Consider the following 19,789-nt stretch of genomic DNA (forward strand, 5'->3'; position numbering starts at 1 on the left):
ACAAGTGCCAGTCAGCTACAATAAACGAAAACTAGGAATCCAACACAGGAGACTTGGGCGCAGCTGGCACCACCATAGACCATAATAGGAATTACGGCTATAGGGGCTCACAGTGAGCAACTTCAGTGCCGTCAGAAGACGAAGCTGAAGTTACTTTTAAAACTCTGTAATTCCCCACCATCCATGTGGACCTGGAGGGGGAATAGTAATTAACACTGCCGGGACTTGTGCAGTAGCAGGATTAGCCATATATTGGCTGTATCCTGCGCCCAAGTCTCCCAGTGGTGAATTATCTCGTATGCACAATAAAATGCAGCAAAATGGAAATATGCAATAACACCATGCATGTTATGTTTGACATGTGCCGGCCTTACCTGGCAGTGACAAACCATCTCTTGTCGCTCCTTAGCATGGCAACTACTGTGTTTAGATGCAACTCCATTGGGGGATTCCAGTCCATGCTAAGTGCTAGGAAGCATCAAGACAGTGGGTAGAAGCAGTAAATAGGCGGTGGATTTCCCGCCTTTACCTGTCCATGGAGGAGCGACCAAAAAAGGCAATCTGGGATCATCCATCAAGAGCATACATAGAATCTCAATGGGCCTCCCAAAGCATTCTAGAAGAGTGATCATATGTGTAACTCATATGCATGTAGGGTTAAAGACAGAGCCGGCGCTTCCATAGAGACAAAAGGGGCAATTGCCCTAGGGCCCCAGAGCGTGTAGCCCCCCCCCCAATCCCCCTAAGGTGACCCTCCTCTCCTTCAGCCATGGTGACCATCGACAGTGGGGATGATGTGCATTTACTTTTTATAGGAAAATGAGGTGAATAATTGGAACCCCAAAAATGCTTTTTAGGGGACATATGATTGACACCTAATGATATTGTGTGAGGGGGGAAGGGAGGGGATTGGATCGGGCATGTCAGCCGGCTCGGTGCCCTGGGGGTGATTTGGTTGGAAGGGGGATGTCAGGGGGGGATGGGGGCCGAAGTTTCTTTTGCCCAGGGCCCCATTGTAGCTAGAACTGGCCCTGTTGAAGACCATAGATACATGCATACTAGGCACATCCTACATTGGAAGATGTAATTGCAAGCCCTAGAAAAAGGTACATTTTGACTGACATGTTATTAAATATATGAAAGTAACTAGATTTTTTTGGAAGCCTCATCATAGCTTATTTTGTTGAACATATTTTTTTTTACTTTGCCCACTACATTGTAAGCCCATTTTAATGTAATACAGTTCCTGATACTTTCACATCTCTTCTAATATAGTAAGATGGATGGCCCATTGCCATGGCATTATACATGGCACACAATACTGTAATTCAGAACCCAGCTGCATGCAAACGTTAGGTTGTGCATATATAATATAATTAAGCACATCTTCTGTATATTTTTCTGACATTAATGTACAGTAAGTAAGTACTATCAAATAATGAAATGCTACTATAAAGAGTAATGTGAAAAATGCAGATACTCATAGCAGCTTAATATAATTCACTCCACTTTACTCTGTAATTCAATTACATTTTGTGCATAAATGTTTATCAGACCTTTGTAGGAATTTAGCTGCAGAGACTCATTTATATTTGAGCACAAGATTCTTTATTGACTATTGTACATGTACATGAGCATGAGCACAGGCACTAGCCACTTCCTGCACAATAGACTGCCACTGTTATAAGCTACAGTATTTAGGAAGATTCAGGCTACATTCACAGTGGGACATTGTGGAGCTGCATTATAAACTCTTATAACGCAGCTTACTGCACTGCAATGCTAATCCTATGGGACGTTCAAAGTGCGATGCTAGCGCCGCATTGTAATGTGTAGCGATATGGTAATGCACTGCTGCAGTGCATTACCTGACCTTTAAACACACACGTTACAAGGTACAGGAAAGCATACTTTTTATTGCCTGCATGCTTTACTGTACCTACTGTATGCGACAACAACGCATTGTTAATGTGTGTTACCACCTTTTTTTTGCATTGCGTTGTAATGCTGCTTTGCGACTTTAATGTCGCATTACAACAGAACATCCCGCTGTGAATAAGCTCAGTCTTTGTTTACATCCCATGGAAAGAGTTCAGTAGGGTGATAAAACTCACACAGCAGTAAAACCCCCTTCCATTAACACTAAAGCATTTTGCCGCAGCTACACTCATTCTGGTCATGCGATTACAATTTTAAATCTGATATTTAGCTGTAGAAGCCTCACTTTGCACAAAAAATGGTAGCAACAGAGCACTAAGCTTTTAGATGGTATGTTTTAGATCCATGGCTATCTAAACTTGAAAAAAAAAATCTGCTGTGTGGTCCTGGCTGCTATACACCAGCTTTAGGCTGCTTGTTGAGCGGCATTGTGGAGTAGTGGAAAGCAGTGGTGCTCAAATACCCCTTTTCAAAATTCGAGTTAGGTCGAATTCGAATAGTAAATTATTCGAGATCAGTCGAATATTTGAGTCGAATAATTTTTACTATTCGATTCGACCTCGGAATTCGAGCTCACTATTTGAGTCGGTATTCGAGCTCATTATTCGAGCTGACTATTCGAAATGGCCTTAAATAGCTTCCAACACTTGTTTTGAGGGTGAATGATGCAAGAAACCTCTTTTTTTCCAAGTAACAACAGCAAGTGATTATGTGGGGATGTTCCTTTAAAAAAAAAGTTGAAAAGAGAAGTTGTGTCCAGAAATTTGTTCAGAACTGTATATACTTCTTCTTCTTCTTTATCTTCTATATCTTCTTCTTCTTCTTCTTCTATATCTTCTTCTTCTATATCTTCTTCTTCTATATCTTCTTCTATATCTTCTTCTTCTTTTATATTGTCTTCTTCTTCTTCTTCTTCATCTTCTTCATCATCATCTTCTTCTTCTTCATCTTCTTTTTCTTCATCTTCTTCATCTTCTTCTTCATCTTCTTCTTCATCTTCTTCATCTTCTTCTTCATCTTCTTCATCTTCTTCATCTTCTTCTTCTTCTTCATCTTCATCTTCTTCATCTTCTTCTTCTTCTTCATCTTCTTCATCTTCTTCTTCATCTTCTTCTTCTTCTTCATCATCTTCTTCTTCTTCATCTTCTTCATCTTCTTCATCTTCATCTTCTTCATCTTCTTCATCTTCTTCTTCTTCATCATCTTCATCTTCTTCTTCATCTTCTTCTTCTTCATCATCTTCATCTTCTTCTTCTTCATCTTCTTCATCTTCTTCATCTTCATCTTCTTCATCTTCTTCTTCTTCTTCATCTTCTTCATCTTCTTCTTCATCTTCTTCTTCTTCATCTTCTTCATCTTCTTCTATATCGTCTTCTTCACTTATTTCTCTTTTCAAATTTTTTTTTTAAAGAAATGCAGCTATTTTTGAGCGTAACAAATAGCTGGTGGCGCACGCATGTTGGAAGTGCCATTGTATGTGCTCCCTGGCAGTGGAAACACACAGACAGCAGGAGGTAAATTCAGCAGCAGGAGGAGGAGGATGAGTGTGTGGCAGCAGGCAGTCAATGAGGCAGGCAGCGTGACATAATAGCCCTGGTACCTAGCGGTGATACCAGGGCTGTAAAAAAACACAGCAGGCAGGAGGTCCCAGACAGCGGTCGTGCAGCCCACATTGTGTCCAATACACAACTGGGACAACACAGTTTTCAACCCGGGCACCTCAGAAAAATTAAACCTTTTTTTTTTTTTTTATGGTTTTGTAGTTTTGTTTTTACAACAAATTACACAGACAGATATAGCTATTTTTTGACATAATAGCTGGTGGCAGAGTGGCAGCAGAAGGTAAATCTGTGTACCCTGGCGTTGGGAAACACAGACAGACAGACAGCAGCAGCAGCAGGAGGAATGGAGGAGTAATGTGAGCAGCTATTGTTTGACGTAATAGCTGGTGGCAGAGTGGCAGCAGAAGCTAATTCTGTGTACCCTGGCAGTGGGAAACACAGACAGACAGCAGCATCAGCAGGAGGAATGGAGGAGTAGTGTGAGTGTGGCAGCAGGCAGGCAGCGTGACATAATAGCCCTGGTACCTAGCGGTGATACCAGGGCTGTAAATAAACACAGCAGGCAGGAGGTCCCAGACAGCGGTCGTGTAGCCCACATTGTGTCCAATACACAACTGGGACAACACAGTTTTCAACCCGGGCACCTCAGAAAAATTAAACCTTTTTTTTTTTTTTTTTTTATGGTTTTGTAGTTTTGGTTTTACAACCAATTACACAGATATAGCTATTTTTTGACGTAATAGCTGGTGGCAGAGTGGCAGCAGAAGGTAAATCTGTGTACCCTGGCGTTGGGAAACACAGACAGACAGCAGCATCAGCAGGAGGAATGGAGGAGTAGTGTGAGTGTGGCAGCAGGCAGGCAGCGTGACATAATAGCCCTGGTACCTAGCGGTGATACCAGGGCTGTAAATAAACACAGCAGGCAGGAGGTCCCAGACAGCGGTCGTGTAGCCCACATTGTGTCCAATACACAACTGGGACAACACAGTTTTCAACCCGGGCACCTCAGAAAAATTAAACCTTTTTTTTTTTTTATGGTTTTGTAGTTTTGGTTTTACAACCAATTACACAGATATAGCTATTTTTTGACGTAATAGCTGGTGGCAGAGTGGCAGCAGAAGGTAAATCTGTGTACCCTGGCGTTGGGAAACACAGACAGACAGCAGCATCAGCAGGAGGAATGGAGGAGTAGTGTGAGTGTGACAGCAGGCAGGCAGCGTGACATAATAGCCCTGGTACCTAGCGGTGATACCAGGGCTGTAAATAAACACAGCAGGCAGGAGGTCCCAGACAGCGGTCGTGTAGCCCACATTGTGTCCAATACACAACTGGGACAACACAGTTTTCAACCCGGGCACCTCAGAAAAATTAAACCTTTTTTTTTTTTTTATGGTTTTGTAGTTTTGGTTTTACAACCAATTACACAGATATAGCTATTTTTTGACGTAATAGCTGGTGGCAGAGTGGCAGCAGAAGGTAAATCTGTGTACCCTGGCGTTGGGAAACACAGACAGACAGCAGCATCAGCAGGAGGAATGGAGGAGTAGTGTGAGTGTGGCAGCAGGCAGGCAGCGTGACATAATAGCCCTGGTACCTAGCGGTGATACCAGGGCTGTAAATAAACACAGCAGGCAGGAGGTCCCAGACAGCGGTCGTGTAGCCCACATTGTGTCCAATACACAACTGGGACAACACAGTTTTCAACCCGGGCACCTCAGAAAAATTAAACCTTTTTTTTTTTTTTAATGGTTTTGTAGTTTTGGTTTTACAACCAATTACACAGATATAGCTATTTTTTGACGTAATAGCTGGTGGCAGAGTGGCAGCAGAAGGTAAATCTGTGTACCCTGGCGTTGGGAAACACAGACAGACAGCAGCATCAGCAGGAGGAATGGAGGAGTAGTGTGAGTGTGGCAGCAGGCAGGCAGCGTGACATAATAGCCCTGGTACCTAGCGGTGATACCAGGGCTGTAAATAAACACAGCAGGCAGGAGGTCCCAGACAGCGGTCGTGTAGCCCACATTGTGTCCAATACACAACTGGGACAACACAGTTTTCAACCCGGGCACCTCAGAAAAATTAAACCTTTTTTTTTTTTTTATGGTTTTGTAGTTTTGGTTTTACAACCAATTACACAGATATAGCTATTTTTTGACGTAATAGCTGGTGGCAGATAGTGTTGGGCGAACAGTGTTCGCCACTGTTCGGGTTCTGCAGAACATCACCCTGTTCGGGTGATGTTCGAGTTCGGCCGAACACCTGATGGTGTTCGGCCTTTTAAGTTCGGGTTCGCCCCGAACTTCTGTATGCCCCCGAACAGGGCCGAACAGGGCCCCTGTTCGGGCGAACAGGGCCCTGTTCGGCCGAACAGGCCGCAATACGGCCCCCCTATGGGGTCGCAGGCATAAGGGGGGAGCATGCCCCGATCGCGGGGGGGGTCGGAAATTCCCCCCACCCCCTCCGCTAGCGCTCCCCCCTCTGCCCGCTTCCCCATAAAAAAAGTTTAAATCAAGTTCAATAGTAGTGTACCTGGGCTGGTGGCATTGGCTGGCAGTGGAGTGAGGAGGAGGAGGAGTCCGAGTAGCAGAGTGACGTTGAGGCCGGGCAGCGGGCGGTTCAGCGCTAGTACCCTTGTGGTACTTCCGCCCTTTCTCTGACCTCACGTCCTCTGCATACGAGGGTACGCATCACGCGTACCCTCGTATGCGTCATCACGCAGAGGACGTGAGGTCAGAGAAAGGGTGGAAGTACCACAAGGGTACTAGCGCTGAACCGCCCGCTGCCCGGCCTCAACGTCACTCTGCTATTCGGACTCCTCCTCCTCCTCACTCCACTGCCAGCCAATGCCACCAGCCCAGGTACTATTGAACTTGATTTAAACTTTTTGTATGGGGAAGCGGGCAGAGGGGGGAGCGCTAGCGGAGGGGGTGGGGGGAATTTCCGACCCCCCCCGCGACCGGGGCATGCTCCCCCCTTATGCCTGCGACCCCATAGGGCCCCCAAAATGGGCATGTTCGGGGGTCCCATTGACTCCCATTGAGTTCGGCGTTCGGGCCGAACATGCCGAACATCTGGCCCATGTTCGGCCTGTTCGGCCCGAACCCGAACATCCAGGTGTTCGCCCAACACTAGTGGCAGAGTGGCAGCAGAAGGTAAATCTGTGTACCCTGGCGTTGGGAAACACAGACAGACAGCAGCATCAGCAGGAGGAATGGAGGAGTAGTGTGAGTGTGGCAGCAGGCAGGCAGCGTGACATAATAGCCCTGGTACCTAGCGGTGATACCAGGCCATAAATGAACACAACAGGAGGTCCCAGACAGCGGTCGTGCAGCCCACATCGTGTCCAATACACAACTGGGACAACACAGTTTTCAACCCGGGCACCTCAGAGAAATTAAACTTTTTTTTTTTTTTTATGGTTTTTTGGTTTTGTTTGTAAAACAAATTACACAGATATATAGCTATTGTTTGACGTAATAGCTGGTGGCAGAGTGGCAGCAGAAGGTAAATCTGTGTACCCTGGCAGTGGGAAACACAGACAGACAGCAGAAGGGGAGTACACAGCAGCCCACTGTAGGTGTAAAATGTGTGGCTGCAGGCGACGTAATAGTCAAAGTGAACCAGGCTGGCTTAGTGAGCAGGAGCCAGGAGGTGGTAAAGGGTGGTATGGCACATTAACGATGGTTCTTAGCCAGTTCATGTCCCCCTCTCGCCGACAACAGGGGCCAGGAACTCGCCTTCCACCCACGCCTGGTTCATCTTGAGAAACGTCAGTCTGTCCACAGACTTGTGAGACAGACGTGAGCATTTCTCGGTGACCACACCACCAGCTGCACTGAAGCAGCGCTCGGACAGCACGCTGGAAGGGGGGCAGGACAGCACTTCCAGGGCGTACTGCGCCAGCTCGCTCCAGATCTCCAGGCGCTTGACCCAATACTCCATGGGATCAACAGGGGCATCGCTGTCAAGCCCGCTGTAGGACCCCATGTAGTCAGCCACCATGCGGGTCAGGCGCTGGCTGTGACCGGTGGAGGATGCTGCTGCATGCACCTCCTCTCTAGTCACTGCTGCCGGAGCCTCTACAGTCCTGTAGAGCTCGTGGCTGAGAGACAGCAGGTCTGTGGGGCGCTTGCTGCTGGATGCAGGCACCTGCTGCTGCCTCTGTGCTGGCTGCTGGACAGTGGGGGTGGAAGGCTGGGGGAAGGCTTCCTCCAAGCGCTCAACAAGGGCCTGCTGCAAGCTCCTTATTTGTTGCGCTGGGTCTCCTCCTGCAGGCGGCAGGAACTGGCTCAACTTCCCCTTGAGGCGTGGGTCCAACATCATGCTGATCCAGATGTCCTCCCTCTGCTTCATCTGGATCACCCTGGGGTCTCTGCGCAGGCACGTCAGCATGTGCGCTGCCATTGGGAAGAGGCGGGCCACGTCTGCTGGCACATCGACGGCAGTGCTGCTGTCCTCATCCTCCTCCTCTGCCTCGTCAGCCTCATCCTCTCTCCACCCCCGCACCAACTCAGCTGCACTGTGCTGCTCCCCCTCATCAGCAGCAAGGTCAGGGACCTCCACCAAGTCCTCCTCCTCCTCCCCCTCAGAGGTGGACTGTGCAGCTGCTTGCCGCTCCTGCTGGTCCAAGGCTGCCGCTCCCTGTTCCAGCAAAGCATCGAGGGCCCTGTTCAGCAGACAAACCAGGGGCACCCACTCGCAGACCATAGCATGGTCCCTGCTCACCATGTTAGTGGCCTGCAGAAAGGGAGCCAGCACTAAGCACACCTGCTGCATGTGCCTCCAGTCATCATCGGGGACGATGGACGGGATGTTGCTGGTCTTGTCCCTTCTCTGAGCGGCGGAAACAGTGGCCAGGGCAAGGTACTGTTTGACAGCGCGCTTCTGTTCAACCAGACGCTCCAACATCGCCAGGGTGGAGTTCCAGCGAGTCGGAACGTCAAGGATCAGCCGATGGCGTGGCAGATCCAGCTCCTTTTGCACGTCTTCCAGGCTCGCACAGGCTGCAGCTGAGCGCCGGAAGTGACGCACAACGTTCCTTGCCGTTTCCAGCAGTTCGCCCATCCCCTGGTAGGTGCGCAAGAACTTCTGCACCACCAGGTTCAGCACGTGGGCAAGACAGGGGATGTGGGTCAGGTTTCCCCTGTCTATTGCGGCAACCAGATTGGCCCCATTGTCGGCCACCACCTCTCCGACTCTGAGGCCTCTGGGGGTCAGCCAAATCCTCTCCTGCTCCTGGAGTTTGGCCAACACATGGGTTGCCGTCAGCTTGGTCTTCCCAAGGCTGACCAAGTGCAGCAGCGCTTGGCAGTGGCGGGCCTTCACGCTGCTGCTGAGGCGGGGGGTTTGGCCAGGTGTGCCGGAGGATGGCAGAGGATCGGAGGAACCTGCTGCAGTTCCCCTGACCCTGCGGGGTGGCACCACCCACTGTGTTGCTGCTGCTGCTGTGCCCGCTGCTGCTCTCCCATCCTCACCCCCTTCCACCAAGCTGACCCAGTGGACAGTAAAGGACAGGTAGCGGCCTGTCCCGAAGCGGCTGCTCCAGGAGTCCATGGTGACGTGGACCCTTTCACCAACCGCGTGCTCCAGCCCTCGCTCCACATTGGCCATCACAAAGCGGTGCAGTGCAGGAATGGCCTTGCGGGAGAAAAAGTGTCTGCTGGGGAGCTGCCAGTCTGGGGCTGCGCAAGAAAGCAGCGCACGAATGTCGCTCCCCTCCTGCACGAGCGTGTACGGCAGGAGTTGGGAGCACATGGCCCGTGCCAGCAAGCCGTTCAGCTGCCGCACGCGACGGCTGCTGGGAGGCAGAGCCCTAACCACCCCCTGGAAGGACTCGCTCAAAAGGCTCTGGCGTGGCCTTTTGCTGGCACGGGAATCAGCAGACACAGCGGAGGAGGCCACTGAGGACTGGCTGCCAGAACAGGCTTCAGTGTCGGCGGCAGGAGTTGCAGAGGGGGGAGGAGCAGTGCGTTTCCGCACTCCTGCTGGTGCTGCTGGAGGAGCAGGAGGGCGGGTGGCTGCTGTTGCTGCTGCTGCTGAAGGCTGTGCAGTGATGGGTGTGGTGCCACTGCCAGCACCAGATGCCTTCAGCCTCTGGAACTCCTGATGCTGATGGAAATGTTTCGCAGCAAGGTGGTTGATGAGCGAGCTGGTGCAGAACTTTAAGGGGTCTGCACCTCTGCTCAACTTCCGCTGACAGTGGTTGCAAGTGGCGTACTTGCTGTACACAGTGGGCATGGTGAAATATCGCCAGATTGGTGACAGAAACATCCCCCTACGGCATGGAAGCGCTGCTGCCTGTCTCCCTGTGGTGGTTGGGGGGGGGCTTGGGGGGCTTGGGTGCGGCTGGTGGTGGTACTGGCAGATGCTGCTGCTGCTGCTGCTGAGCCTGAGACACCAGCAGGCTGTGGGACCTGCCTACTGCTGCTGCCAATGCTTGCAATGATGCGCCTCCTTGCAAGGCCCACAAGAGCATCCTCCTCCTCCTCCTCAGAGCTGCTGAGGACGACATCCCCTGGAGGTGGTGGCACCCAGTCTCTGTCTGTCACCGGGTCATCATCATCCTCCCCCTCCTGAAACATGTCCTGCTGGGATGAGGACCCCCCAAACTCCTCTCCTGATGCATGGATGGGCTGCTTGACTGTCACCACAGTCTTGCTGTCCAATCCCTCATCCCCCAAAAGTGCCCATCAGCATCTCCTCCTCAAAATCGCCAACAACAGCAGACAATTGACTCATGATGCCTGGGGTCAAAAGACTGCTGAATGACAGGTCGCCAACTGACGGTGAACTGGCCTCCTCCCCAGGCCCTGCTGGGCGGCTGCTGCGAACAGGGGTGGTGGTGAGGGTGGAGGCCTCGGATGCAGAGCTGATGGCGGGCTGCTCATCCTCCGTCATCAGTTGCACCACAGTGTCTGCATGCTTTTCCTCAATGGGACGTTTCCGACCCGGCTGGAGGAAAATCGGAGCAGGTGCTACACGCTGCTGCTGCTGTGTCTCTGCAGCGTGAGTTGCAGATGCTCCTGCTGGGCGGCGCCCAAGGTGTCCACGGTCAGTGGCTATGGGAGGAATGTTAGCCACTGACGCTGCTGCTGCTGCTGCGGAACTGTGCATGGTGGCGCGCCCGCGCCCGCTGCTTGCCACAATGCTGCTCCCTCTCCTCCTGATTCCCTTGCTGCCCTTCCCCTTGCCCAAACCGCGCTGGCTGCCACTTCCAGACATCTTCAATGTTTTGGGCGTATAGACAAAAGTTTTTTAAAAGGGCGGGTGAAAAGTGGGGTACTTTAATGGAGTGGGTTGGTGGGTGAGGTGACTGAGTGAGTGTCCCTAGTACAGTAAGTAAGTAGTAACAGTCAGGAAGTACAACTAGCAGTTACAATAATCAGTAGTAATCACAAGTAAATTTAGTGTGTGTACACTACAGACAGTGAGTGCACGCACGCGCAAACACGCGCAGGAGCTAGCCTATGAACAGTGACTGAGTGAGTGTCCCTAGTACAGTAAGTAAGTAAGTAGTAACAGTCAGTAAGTACAACTAACTAATTACAATAAGCAATCAGTTATCAGAAGGAAATAGAGTGTGTGTAGTGTGTGTACACAGACAGTGAGTGCACACACGCAGGAGCTAGTAGCCTATGAACAGTGACTGAGTGTCCTAGACTCCTAGTACAGTAAGAGTAAGTAGTAACAGTAAGTACAACTAACTAATTACAATAAGCTATCAGTTATCAGAAGGAAATAGAGTGTGTGTAGTGTGTGTACACAGACAGTGAGTGCACACACGCAGGAGCTAGTAGCCTATGAACAGTGACTGAGTGTCCTAGACTCCTAGTACAGTAAGAGTAAGTAGTAACAGTAAGTACAACTAACTAATTACAATAAGCAATCAGTTATCAGAAGGAAATAGAGTGTGTGTAGTGTGTGTACACAGACAGTGAGTGCACACACGCAGGAGCTAGTAGCCTATGAACAGTGACTGAGTGTCCTAGACTCCTAGTACAGTAAGAGTAAGTAGTAACAGTAAGTACAACTAACTAATTACAATAAGCAATCAGTTATCAGAAGGAAATAGAGTGTGTGTAGTGTGTGTACACAGACAGTGAGTGCACACACGCAGGAGCTAGTAGCCTATGAACAGTGACTGAGTGTCCTAGACTCCTAGTACAGTAAGAGTAAGTAGTAACAGTAAGTACAACTAACTAATTACAATAAGCAATCAGTTATCAGAAGGAAATAGAGTGTGTGTAGTGTGTGTACACAGACAGTGAGTGCACACACGCAGGAGCTAGTAGCCTATGAACAGTGACTGAGTGTCCTAGACTCCTAGTACAGTAAGTAGTAACAGTAAGTACAACTAACTAATTACAATAATCAATCAGTTATCAGAAGGAAATAGAGTGTGTGTAGTGTGTACACAGACAGTGAGTGCACACACGCAGGAGCTAGTAGCCTATGAACAGTGACTGAGTGTCCTAGACTCCTAGTACAGTAAGAGTAAGTAGTAACAGTAAGTACAACTAACTTATTACAATAATCAATCAGTTATCAGAAGGAAATAGAGTGTGTGTAGTGTGTGTACACAGACAGTGAGTGCACACACGCAGGAGCTAGTAGCCTATGAACAGTGACTGAGTGTCCTAGACTCCTAGTACAGTAAGAGTAAGTAGTAACAGTAAGTACAACTAACTTATTACAATAAGCAATCAGTTATCAGAAGGAAATAGAGTGTGTGTAGTGTGTGTACACAGACAGTGAGTGCACACACGCAGGAGCTAGTAGCCTATGAACAGTGACTGAGTGTCCTAGACTCCTAGTACAGTAAGAGTAAGTAGTAACAGTAAGTACAACTAACTAATTACAATAAGCAATCAGTTATCAGAAGGAAATAGAGTGTGTGTAGTGTGTGTACACAGACAGTGAGTGCACACACGCAGGAGCTAGTAGCCTATGAACAGTGACTGAGTGTCCTAGACTCCTAGTACAGTAGGAGTAAGTAGTAACAGTAAGTACAACTAACTAATTACAATAAGCAATCAGTTATCAGAAGAAAATAGAGTGTGTGTAGTGTGTGTACACATACAGTGAGTGCACACACGCAGGAGCTAGTAGCCTATGAACAGTGACTGAGTGTCCTAGACTCCTAGTACAGTAAGAGTAAGTAGTAACAGTAAGTACAACTAACTAATTACAATAAGCAATCAGTTATCAGAAGGAAATAGAGTGTGTGTAGTGTGTGTACACAGACAGTGAGTGCACACACGCAGGAGCTAGTAGCCTATGAACAGTGACTGAGTGTCCTAGACTCCTAGTACAGTAAGTAGTAACAGTAAGTACAACTAACTAATTACAATAATCAATCAGTTATCAGAAGGAAATAGAGTGTGTGTAGTGTGTACACAGACAGTGAGTGCACACACGCAGGAGCTAGTAGCCTATGAACAGTGACTGAGTGTCCTAGACTCCTAGTACAGTAAGTAGTAACAGTGAGTACAACTAACTAATTACAATATTCAATTACAATAATCAATCAGTTATCAGAAGGAAATAGAGTGTGTGTAGTGTGTACACAGACAGTGAGTGCACACACGCAGGAGCAGCTAGTAGCCTATGAACAGTGACAGTGAGTGTCCTAGTACAGTTACAGTATATAACTACAATACTAATACAATCAGTAGTAAAGGACAGCAGAAATACTGGTATAGAATAGAGAGAAATAAACAGAGGACAGGAGGACAGCTGCCCACACAGGCAAGGCCCTGAGGCCTAAAGCTGTAAGCCTGCAGCAGCTGGCCTGTCTCTATGTAACACAAAAGCTACTAACTAAAATACAATGTCTAACTAACTAACAACAATATAGGTGTGTATAGGAGGTGTATGTGAGCAAAAACGCTAGGTAAATGACCACAATAAAGCTCTTGCTAAGCCAAAGCACAAAGGAGCAACTCTCTCTCTATGCAAGTCTCAGGCAAGGACGGAGAAACGTAACATGGCGGCCGCTATTTATAGGGTAGGGGCTGGCCAGGGTCCCCCTCTGTGATTGGCTGCCGTCAGAGGGCCTGGGAGCCCTCTGATTGGCTCTAAGGACATCAATCTGGGCTATGACGCTATTCGAGCTCGGTACCGAGCTCGAATAGCGCCGTTTGCTCGAATAGCTCGAATAGTGAATGGGCTGTTCGAGTGTACGCGAATAGCCCATTCGAATAGCTACAGCTATTCGGAGCTCGAATACCGAGCTCGAATAGCTGGAAAAGAGCTCGAATATTCAAGCTACTCGAATATTCGAGCTCTGCTGAGCACCACTAGTGGAAAGCACACTCACCTGTTCCAATCTAGGCAAGGATGCTATCTGCATGGAATTTGTATGTTCTCCCCATGATTGTGTGTTGGTCATCCCGCATTAAAAAAAACAAAAAACATACAGATAAGTCAATTGGCTTACCCTAAAAAAAATACTTAAGAAAGGGACATGTGATTTTGGTAGGTATTAGATATCAAACTCCTCTGAGGGACCATTAGTGACTTGATTCTATAAAGTACTTCAGAAGATGTCAACTCTACATGAATACTAAATAAAATGTGTATAAGCAACATAACTGAAATCTGATTGCCATAGACTATTGTGTGTTTTGAATGCCTTTGCTCTTCTTTCTTTAATAAAACGAATACGCTACCATTCTCTTGATACAGGTCTTATCCGACTGCAAGAGCTTATCATGGCACCTGCGAGATACAATATTCGATTAAAAATTCGCCAGCTTCCACCAGAGTCTGAAGATGCTAGACCACTCTTGAAAGAGATGAAGAGAGGAAGGGAGTTCCGTATAATCTTTGATTGCACCCACGTAATGGCAGCTCATATACTCCGGCAGGTGGGTAGCCAGCATTGTTTTGTATTCAGCACATTCATTTAAGTCTGACTGTACAATTAAGGTACTAGTGCTTTGATTTACTCTCAGATAGCTCTCCTACTTATTCATTTTAAAACCAATGTCCCAGTGGGATTCATCACATCTCTCCATATGTTCAGTAAAATTCATTAGCAAGTGTTAATCTCTGTCCTTCCTGTTACCCAGTGTATGTTAAATCAATATACAAGGCAGAGAGTTCAGTAATTATTTTGCTTTGCAACTATAATTGTTTTTTTTTCCCCTTTTTCGTTTTTCTTTTTTTACCTGTCTGAACATTGCTTCTTTTCAAGTTGCCATTTGTTAACTATACTTTTAAATGCACTCTTCAATACATATGAATAATTAAGTGATGAACTGAAAGGGATGCAAGTGTAGCAGCCTACCTGTCCAGGGATTGTCAGGCCACCACATAGTAAAAATATGTCTTGTTGATTTATTTTAGCCTTTTTGGCCATCAGTTTGCCTCCTTTTTGTAAGTTCAGTAGTATAAGCCTCACCCACTGCTGAAGATCTTTGACACTGTGAGGGACGGGGGACCTGTTATTCTTCAGGGCACATCTGCACTAGTGTTGGGCGAACAGTGTTCGCCACTGTTCGGGTTCTGCAGAACATCACCCTGTTCGGGTGATGTTCGAGTTCGGCCGAACACCTGATGGTGTTCGGCCTTTTTAATTCGGGTTTGCCCGAACTACTCAATGCCCGAAGAACAGGGCCGAACAGGGCCTCTGTTCGGCCGAACAGGGCCCTGTTCGCCCGAATACGGCCCCCCTATGGGGTCGCAGGCATAAGGGGGGAGCATGCCCCGATCGTGGGGGGTCGGAAATTCCCCCCACCCCCTCCACTAGCGCTCCCCCCTCTGCCCAGTTCCCCATAAAAAAAGTTTGTTGAAAGTTAATAGTACCGGTGGCTGGCTCAGTGCAGTGGCTGGCTGGCAGTGGTGTGAGTGAGGAGGAAGAGTCCGACTAGGACGCGTTGAGGCCGGGCAGCGGGCGGTTCAGCGGTAGTACCCTTGTGGTACTTCCGCCCTTTCTCTGACCTCACGTCCTCTACGTGATGACGCATACGAGGGTACGCGTCACGCGTACCCTCGTATGCGTCATCACGTAGAGGACGTGAGGTCAGAGAAAGGGCGGAAGTACCACAAGGGTACTACCGCTGAACCGCCCGCTGCCCGGCCTCAACGCGTCCTAGTCGGACTCCTCCTCCTCACTCACACCACTGCCAGCCAGCCACTGAGCCAGCCACCGGTACTATTAACTTTCAACAAACTTTTTTTATGGGGAAGCGGGCAGAGGGGGGAGTGCTAGCGGAGGGGGTGGGGGAATTTCCGACCCCCCCCGCGATCGGGGCATGCTCCCCCCTTATGCCTGCGACCCCATAGGGGGGCCGTATTGCGGCATGTTCGGGTCCCCATTGACTTCCATTGAGTTCGGGGTTCGGGCCGAACATGCCGAACATCCAGGGGCGTAGCAATAGGGGGTGCAGTGGTAGCGACCGCATCAGGGCCCTTGGGCCAGAGGGGCCCCGAAGGACCCTCCCTCAACTACAGTATTTGCCCTCTATTGGTCCTGTGCTCATAATAATCACTTCTATAGATACTTTGAATAGTGGTAATCATTAACAAACTGTTCCCCATCCCCTTCTTGCACCTCTGACACTCTAGTTGCCATTGGCAGGTTTTGGTGCGTCGTATCAATTATTATGTATAGAGTGCTTGGGGGGCCCCATTGTAAAACTTGCATCGGGGCCCAGAGCTCCTTAGCTACGCCACTGCGAACATCTGGCCCATGTTCGGCCTGTTCGGCCCGAACCCAAACATCCAGGTGTTCGCCCAACACTAATCTGCACAGTGAAGCACTCTGATTTTAGCATCCACCTAGTGGATCAGTGTAGATCAGTGATGGCTAACCTTGGCACTCAAGCTGTGACAAAACTACAAATCCCATCATGCATCTGCCTCCCTGAGTTATGCTTAGAGCTATCAGAGTATTGCAATGCCTCATGGGACTTGTAGTTCCACCACAGCTTGAGTGCCAAGGTTAGCCATCACTGATATAGATTGTGACACTGTAATTCTGCCCCCTTTCCTATTCCATTCATGTACTGGTTAAGCTGATTTTGTCTCCCTAGATCACCAGCAGACATTCCCTTCCACTTTCCTTCTAAAATTGATCCTAGCTGATAGCTTATAATATGCAGAGTAGCTGAAGTTTCACTTTCGAAAAACTATTTGATACAAGATCATTTTCACAGATGATTTGTCAAAGAAGATCCTTGTGCCTCTCACATAACACGTAAAGCTCATCTGAGTTACCAAATCTCAACACTGTATGTTCTTCATCTGGTGAGGATGTTTAACTGTTGGGCAGCACTAGGATGAAGCCACATGACTTCTCCACTTATGGATAATGTTATTACAGTTAGTACATACCCTTTAAGTTATCATAAAATACACTTGAAGAGAGAGGGATATGGAGGCTGCCATATTAATCAATACCAGTTGCCTGGTGTCCTGCTTATCTTTCATGCATCAGGAATGCCTGAATCACACACCTGAAACAAGCATGCAGCTAATCCAGGCAAACTTCAGTGAAAATTCTGATTCGCACCAGCAACAGGTGGAAAGACTATGCCACTGGTGCAAGGAGAACAGCCTGGTGCTCAACACGGCCAAAACCGTTGAACTTATAATTGACTTTAGGAAGTCGGCTCCTTCCCCTCCCCCATCTACATTGACGGCACCGAGGTGGCCAGAGTACCCTGCGCTCGCCTGCTGGGCACCACCATCTCCAGCGACCTCAGCTGGAGGGTCAACATCATGTCAACCCAACAGAAAGCCCAGCAGAGACTCTTCTTCCTCCGCCAACTTCGGAAGTTCGGCATGGCGCAGGAGATTCCAACATGCTTTTACACTGCCACCATTGAATCGATCCTCTGCTCCGCCATCTTGGTCTGGTATGTGGGAGCCACCGCCAGCGACCGGCACAAACTATAGAGGATCATTAGGTCGGCGGAGAGGATCATCGGTAGACCTCTGCCTCCACTTGACCACCTGTACAACACAAGACTGAGAGCCAGGGCACTGAGGATCGCAAGTGACCCCTCTCACCCAGGCCACTGTTTTTTCACCCCACTTCCACTGGGGCGCAGACTCCGAGCCATCCCCACCAAGACCACCAGACACAAGAACTCTTTCTTCCCGATGGCTGTTAGCCTCCTGAACTCTCTTAATATTCTACCACCCTCTTTCAGCGCCTTACCACCAGCATAGGAGCGACAGTCTCTAGCAGTGTGTTTTTGAAAGAGGAACACTGAGCTATATGTATATCCAATGCTGATTGTATGTTGTATATTGTGTTTGTATGATTGCATATTGTGTATGTCCATATTTGAGTATGAGGTATTACTGTCATTTTAACGTCTTTCCTTCTTTATTCTATGTACCGCTCCATTGTGCCAAACCCAATTCCGGGCTTGACCCAGTCATGCTTGGCGAAATAAAATGATTCTGATTCTGATTGTTCATGGGCTATGGTTAAAAGTATTAGAGTCAGTGGATCAGCAGCAGAGCCAGGCATTTGCATTGTTCAAAAGGAAATACATATGGTAGCCTCCACTTCAGGTGTCCTTTAAAGTATTATTGTGTACTTATAAGTGGTTTAAATGTCTTACTAATAGTAATGCAAGTATGTCACACTATTAGTCAAAACCTTATTTAAAACATTTTTAACCCAGGCATAAGTACACTAGCATGTTTGGTTCCTGACAGAGAAATCTAATTAACTAAACTAGAGGAAGTTAAAGAAGTGCAGGGAAAACATAGTGGTCAAGAATATGGATGGTCAGTAGGATGCAAATAATTTCAAGTTGATGCAGGATTATGCACATTTTGTATGCAGAAATTAGCAGCTCAAAATGGACCAGTCAAATTCCACCTTATCAGTCCATTTCCATCCATTTTTGGTTGCATAAATGTGCATACAAAATTTGCATAATCCTGCATTAACTCCAAGTTATTTACATCTCATTGATCAATCGTTTTCAAAGAGCGAAGCGCTGTTTACATATATATGTGCATGTGAAAATCCAATTAAGTCTCATAAGGAATGTTTTGCGTGATGTAAATTATACATTTTAATGTGGTCATGTAACCAATGATATATTTTGAGTAATTGAAATGGTATATATATATATATATATATATATATATATATATATATATATATATATATATACAGTCACTGGTATATATACAGTCATTGGTATTCTAGCAAATTATGAGAATTGTTCACATTTGCGCACATTAAGTGACTTTCCTACAAGCTATTTATAGTTGTAAAATAATGGCCAAACAGACTTATAGTAAAGTGTGTTTGCTTTTTACTTTAATTATCTACTTGAACAGTACTTGAATTTGTCACTTGCCTCCTGCGACAATTAAAAAGCAAGAGAGCTTAGTTGACTGAGTTGTCTGATAAATTCCCGGAGTATCTACTGGTGTGTTTTTGAAGGAAAGAAAATACCCAATGATGATGGATTTTTTTTAACCACTTACCACCTAGACCTGTATTCTCCTTGATGACTCCATCAGTCTTAACATTGTTTCTTGTTTTCTGTAAGTCTTAAATCAGTCTTACAGAAAGCAAGAAACATTTAAAGAAAAGAACATGGTCCAAAAAAGGTTCACTGGTTTTAGGGGTGTTCTTCTGCTTCAGGCCCCAAGCATCTTATGACGCCTGAGTCAGGTATTGTAGAGGTCACCAGTTTAATGTTAGTTCAGTATGGGAATGTAAGAGGCTTCATGCTCATTTTTGCCCAGCGCCCCATGTTAACCAAAATGTCCCTGTCAAAAAGCACCCAGAAATGGTTTAAGGCAAAGTTTTGGAGTGTTCTGATGTGGCAAGCAATGAGTCCAGATCAAAATCCTATAGAACAACTGTGACTGGTCAGCAATGAGTCCAGATCAAAATCCCATAGAACAACTGTGACCAGAACTAAAAACAGCAGTTGGGAGAAGGAACACTTAAAATCTGACGTAGAGAGGCTAGCAATGGGTATGGGAATCGGACACTCTAGAACGCCTTCTAATTCTCCAGAGAGTGGAAAGGCCTCTTTCAGAGATATATTCTATTTTGATACCTGTCTCCTGTCCAAGATTTGATGGTGCACATGAAAAGTGGTCTCTAGATGTCTGCCCACTTTTCAGATGTGGAGTGGATGGATGTATTAAGGGTTATGCATGGTATTTTGACTCCAATATTTCCCCTCAAGGTATCACCATGGTACAATTGATGAGCTTCTATGGAAGAAGGGAAGTTTTCTTTATAGATGGGGTAGTGATACTCCCCCCTCCGTCTCTTCATGGACTAAGTGAATGCATGG

At 47.4% G+C, this 19,789-nt stretch overlaps 1 protein-coding gene across 2 annotated transcripts in view; it reads left to right on the plus strand.

Moving 5' to 3' along the window:
* GRIK3 (glutamate ionotropic receptor kainate type subunit 3) overlaps positions 1-19,789 on the plus strand; it is an 861,495-nt gene that overhangs the window by 345,753 nt on the left and 495,953 nt on the right. For both annotated transcript variants that reach the window (XM_068269053.1, XM_068269054.1), the window contains exon 4: positions 14,187-14,368. In XM_068269053.1, coding sequence (XP_068125154.1) covers positions 14,187-14,368 — 182 coding nt within the window. The remainder of the gene's footprint in view (positions 1-14,186; positions 14,369-19,789) is intronic.

Source organism: Hyperolius riggenbachi, chromosome 2 (genome assembly GCF_040937935.1).
Source record: "Hyperolius riggenbachi isolate aHypRig1 chromosome 2, aHypRig1.pri, whole genome shotgun sequence".
Classification (NCBI taxonomy): Eukaryota; Metazoa; Chordata; class Amphibia; order Anura; family Hyperoliidae; genus Hyperolius; species Hyperolius riggenbachi.